Source organism: Medicago truncatula, chromosome 2, assembly GCF_003473485.1.
Source record: "Medicago truncatula cultivar Jemalong A17 chromosome 2, MtrunA17r5.0-ANR, whole genome shotgun sequence".
NCBI lineage: Eukaryota > Viridiplantae > Streptophyta > Magnoliopsida > Fabales > Fabaceae > Medicago > Medicago truncatula.
The window spans coordinates 45,089,804-45,095,286 of NC_053043.1; the positions used below are offsets into that span (position 1 = coordinate 45,089,804).

Genomic DNA, 5,483 nt, shown 5'->3' on the forward strand with positions numbered 1-5,483 from the left:
TTTGTCACTTATCCGTTGTGGAAAAGGGGAAAACAAATGTTTTATGTGAAAAAGAAATGATTGTTGTGATTCTTTCAATGAAATAGCTTTTCAAATTGATTGATTAAATGATTATACAAATTGGAGGTGGTTTGATAGTACCAAATTTATGTCCAGATAGGAGAATAAAGTTTAGAAAAAACTCAAACGTGTAAAGAAGTAACATATATATTTTTTATTTAAGTGGGGTGGGGTATTAGAGTTAATTTTTTCTGAGGCCCATCGCCCGGCTTGATTGAGCACCTTGCACTCTCTCAAGGCCGGGCCTATATATATATATATATATATATATATATATATAGGGATAGGATCAAATGACACTATGGTGTCAAAATTAGTTTGACACCAAATCTTATCCATTCATTATATTCAATCCAAAGGTTTAAAGTTATCCCTTGTATAATTCTCCTACACCAATTTCTCTCTTTATCACCTAATTAAAAAAAAATCTTTATTATAAATTCATTATCAATCATTTCATTTTTTTCCCTATTTTTACTACTTATTATTCTTACTTAGTGTTAAAAAAAAATCATCATTATGGTTGGATCATTCATCACCACGAATAATTATATAAATTGCATTAAAAAAATTACACATTCAATCAAAACACCGAAATGATTCTTTTTCTTTCACCATTGTTGTCATCTAACCTCTCAAAAATTGCTGCTATTAGATTATTTTATCACTGATCATATTGTTTAAGCTTAATTACCTCAACAACAGTAAACTTTAATGTCTTTTGAAAAAAATTAAAACGACATTTTTTTTTGAAGAAAAAATGTGAAGTAATAAAAAAGGGTAACGATGGTTGCTACGAACAGTAAAAAAGACGAAATGCACGAGTGTATATAGTCCGTTGATTTTCACAACTGCACAACCATGATTTCCACAAATAATGGACTAATTAGTTTTTTATTTTTTAAAAATTGCACATGTTATATTCTTACTTTTCTTTTGTCAATCTCTTTGTTTAATATGACAATGCTCAATTAAAAAAAAAAAGTAATAATAAAAAAATGAGAGAAAAAAAATGATTGATAATGAATTTAAGACAATAAATGTTTTCCTTTTTTTCTTAATTAGATGTTAAAGGGAGAAATTGGTGTAGGATAATTATTTTGTGGATAGTTTTAAACCTTTGGATTAAATGAAATGAATGGATGAGATTTGGTGTCAAACTAATTTTGATACCATGATGTCATTTGATTATATATATATATATATATGGGTTTGCTAGAACACACCCACTAGTTTTTATGTGAGTGTTTTAGCAAAGCTACACCTTAAGGTGTATTTAACCAATTTTTAGTTATTCACTTGTTAAAATACTCCTTCTAAAATGTAAGTGGATGTATTCTAGCAAATGCCTATAGGATTTGCTAGAACACACCCACTTGTTTTTTCTAGAAGGTGTGTTATAGCAACATACACCTTAAAGTGTATTTATTAACTTTTTAGTTATAACTTGCTAAAACACTCCCACATAAAAACTAATGGGTGTGTTCTAGCAAACCTATATATATATATATATATATATTATCGTCCAAATCTACAAACTAATGCAAGTCTAAGCCCACTAATAACAAAGGTTTGTTACACAACCCTAATATATTTTATTTATTTTCTTCTCAAAATTTTGCGAATGGATTCTTCTCCTTCCGACGGCAGCAGCAAAAGGTATTAATTTCTCAGAAACCATCACGCCCACCCATATCCTCAGACCTGCCTCCGCCACCCAATCGCCGCCGCCGCTTCTCTCCTTCTTTCCACCGCCACCAGAAAGGTAAAAACTAAAACCCTTTTTATTTTTTATTGAATTTTTTTTGTTAAATTCATGAAATTTGAATGTTATTACGTATTATGTTTACTTTTATCTTTGTTTGGAAATTGGAATTGGAAAACACTAGAGAGCAGAGATTTGAACCAATTTCAACCTATTGGAAAAGAGTAGACTTTGAACATGGGTTATCAAAGCCAACATATTTGTTTTTAATCATATAAAATGGGTTAAATTTTTTTAATAACACTAGTACTTGCCTCAAAAGGAAGAATGAATTAATGGTTGAATTTTTTAATGCCACTTGAATTTCTTATTATCACTTAAACATGTTTTTGATTGTTTAATGTTGAAATTCCAGGTGTTTTTTTTTTGGAGAACAAAAAGCTATTGAACTTGGACAGAAGCATTGCTGACTGATCATAAGCTAACAAAACAGTGAGAAATTCCAGGTTTTTACTCTGCCTCCTAAAGAGTTTGAATCTGGATTTGAAAAGCGTAGGAGAAAGAAAAGAATTAAAAAGTTAATTCAATCTCAAAAAGGAGCTCTTAATAAGTTTTTGATAAAAGAACCGCAACAAATTCTTATCGAAAATGAAAATGTTGATAATGTTGATGTTGGAGTTCTTGAAAATGCGGTTACTATTCAAAAAAATGCTATGGCTCGTTTTAAGTGGCTAGAAGAATGATAGTAGCTTAAAGTTGTATTGCAATTTATAAGATTAAAACGGGGCCAACGAATTGTTTAAGACGGCGCTGAAGGTATCCATCCAAATTATTAACTCTTCTTTTTAAGGTTCGGGGGGCAATTATAAGATTAAAACAGGGCCAACGAATTGTTTAAGACGGCGCTGAAGGTATCCATCCAAATTATTAACTCTTCTTTTTAAGGTTAAATATATAACTTTTCGGTATAGTTTTTAATCTTTTTCTACACTTTTGGTCTACCATTCAAAGTTTTGATATGATTTTTTTTAATGTTTTTGACGCTTAAATATTCATACTTAAGGCATGTTTGGTTGGTTGTATGATGAGGAGAAATGATTTTGATAGAATTGGTGTTGGTTAAAATTATTTTGGACTAAAGTGATTTGTATTTGGATACACTCAAATAAACAATGAGTCGAGCTATAAATTTATGTGCGAAAATCAATTTTAAATTAAAAGACTAAAAATCATAGGGCAGAATCATCTATGATCGACAACAACCAAACATGTCAACATCAATTCTACACCCTCTATATAATCAATTTTGATCCGTAAGTGAAACTAAACATACACTTAATTTATTTATTTTTAGAATATTATAATTAAAAAATATCTTACAAAAAGAAAGGACGTGACCTAACTTAAACTTAAAAGCTCCCTTATACAGAAGCATGACTGAAAGAGAAAAATTTTGTAGGACTAAAACGAAAAGTTGGAATATTTTATAGGATCAAAAACATATTTATTTATTTTTTAATTAGTGTAGATTTTATGTTATTAGTTTTATTTGTATTTTTTTAATTAGGTTAGATTTTTTGATCAGTTAGTTACACATTTGCTTGTAGATTTGTTTGTTTATGAGACAATGGCCAGACGAAGGCAGTGTAAGAGGCAACGTAAAGACGACTTTATCAGTGACTTGACCGATTCGGTTCTCCTTCACATACTGTCCTTTCTAAACGCAATACAGGCTGTTCAAACATGCGTTTTGTCCAAAAGATGGATCATTCTCTGGAAGAGTCTTTCCACTATTACACTTAGATCTTCATACTCTAGGCCCAGAAAAAGGTTTGATGAGTTTGTGTCTCGGATTTTTTCTCTTCGCGATGGCTCAACCGCCATCCACACTCTTGATTTGTATCGTCGTCATTCCATGAAGCATAGCCTACTCCGGAAGATCATAGAATATGCTGTTTCACACAACGTCCAACACTTAAGAATTGATTACACTTGTCATATTGAAAATTTTCCGTCTTGCCTCTTTTCATGTCACACTTTAAAGTCTCTTAATCTTTCTGGTTTCTTATACAATACATTTGTCCATCATAAACCAGTATTTCGAAATTCTCTGAATTTGCCATCATTAACCAACTTGTCTTTAAAGTACTTTGCCTTTGCTCGAAGTGATAATGGTTGTGTTGAGCCCTTTTCCACATTTAAAATGTTGAATAGTTTGATCATTGACTGTTGTATAGTTCTGGACGCACAAAATCTTTGCATATCAAGTACCAAGCTTGTCAATTTAAGTATACTTATGTGGGCTTCTGTTCCTGAGACATATATTGGAATCTATTTTGGAATCGAGCTATATGCTCCAAGTCTTCATAACTTTGCTTTTACGGGTCGCTATACTCCAAAACTTTTTGGCAGCAAGAGTGTTCTCTCTTCCATCAAACTTGTAAGTGTTGATTTAAGATGTCGTTTGATCTCGGAGTCGCGGGAGTCTTCATCATTTCTACTCAATTGGCTGGTTGAGCTGGCTAATATCGAATCGTTGACTTTTTATTCAAATACTCTCGAGGTACTTTATATTGTATCATTAATGCCACTTTATATATATTTTTTTCAAAAATATGACTTGCATTAAACTGATCGTAATACTTCCTGATTGCTTAGGTTCTTTCTTTATTTCCTGATTTATTGAAGGCTGAGCTCCATCCCTTGTATAACTTGAAGTCCCTGAAAATAGAAACGGACCAAACTACATCTATATGTAATGATGTGGTAGAATTTTTGATTCAAAACTCACCCTCGGCAAAGGTTGACATCATACGTTTGTAAAGGTAAACCGTACATTCGACAACATTTTAAAAATAGGTTGATTGATTTAATAATTTTACGTTCCCACGATGTCTCTGGTTATAATAACTTTATTTCAGAGAATACATTACAAAACCCTTATTTAGTGCAACAAATGTTTGTGTACAATGTATGCATGTTGACTTGTGCATCTTGAATCACTTGTACAACTAGTTTGAATTAACTTCTAGTTTATAGAATATTGACTACACTACAGATATGAACTTGAGTTGCTAGTTGTGAAAAAAACTTGATTGTACATCTTGAATCATATGTTGGACCAATCAACATTATAAGAGTTGCTCTCTTTCACCTAAAACCATTGTTTAATTTTGCAGACAACTTTGGAGTTATAAAGGGATGATGCATCTATATTTATGAAGGATTTTTTTTTGGATTAATTGCTCTTTCAAGTGTCAACTACTTTTTTTTTATGTCAGTTATAACTTATGTAGTTATTTAATCATTATTAGTCAGGGTTATGTAATTGCTTTAAATTAAATTGAACTATATGTCGTTGGATGACGTCTTTAGTTTCATGATGACAATAACATTTGATTTGTCTAAGAATTGCATTATATATTTTTAATTTGGTGATATGTTCAGAGTAAACTTTTGTTAACACCGCAATATGAGTTTGGATATCTGTAATATGTAGTTTGAACATCTTTGTGGTCAATGACTTATATGTATTTTATCTATGTTATTTCCTTTGACCTACTTTTATCTTTTACATGTACCTTTTCCATCTAATTATGTTCATTCATTTTAGTTGGTAAGAAGGAAAAAAGGTAATTTTTAAATGCCAGATTCATATGTCCTATGTAGATTCCATGTACAATACTAACTATGTTGTATTTGCTCTTCAAAGTATCAA

The 5,483-nt window shown here is 30.9% G+C and overlaps 1 protein-coding gene across 2 annotated transcripts; it reads left to right on the forward strand.

Moving 5' to 3' along the window:
• The first annotated feature begins 1,600 nt into the window (after positions 1 to 1,600).
• LOC25487725 (F-box/LRR-repeat protein At5g02910) lies at positions 1,601 to 5,272 on the forward strand. 2 transcript variants are annotated; one of them, XM_024777363.2, is made up of 5 exons: positions 1,601 to 1,825; positions 2,181 to 2,271; positions 3,373 to 4,328; positions 4,424 to 4,590; positions 4,945 to 5,272. In XM_024777363.2, the coding sequence occupies exons 3-4, from the start codon at positions 3,393 to 3,395 to the stop codon at positions 4,586 to 4,588; spliced, it is 1,101 nt and encodes a 366-aa protein (XP_024633131.1). In that variant the 5' UTR covers positions 1,601 to 1,825; positions 2,181 to 2,271; positions 3,373 to 3,392; the 3' UTR covers positions 4,589 to 4,590; positions 4,945 to 5,272. The 2 variants fall into 2 exon arrangements, with proteins under 2 accessions (XP_024633131.1, XP_024633132.1); XM_024777364.2 differs by lacking the exons at positions 1,601 to 1,825; positions 2,181 to 2,271 and adding an exon at positions 2,291 to 2,676.
• Positions 5,273 to 5,483: the final 211 nt, after the last annotated feature.

Bases quoted from the DNA above. Each gene is read 5' to 3' on its own strand.
- LOC25487725 (XM_024777363.2), top strand. From the start codon at position 3,393: ATGGCCAGACGAAGGCAGTGTAAGAGGCAACGTAAAGACGACTTTATC. The intron at 4,329-4,423 runs GTACTTTATATT...CTGATTGCTTAG, and splicing joins TTTATTCAAATACTCTCGAG to GTTCTTTCTTTATTTCCTGA.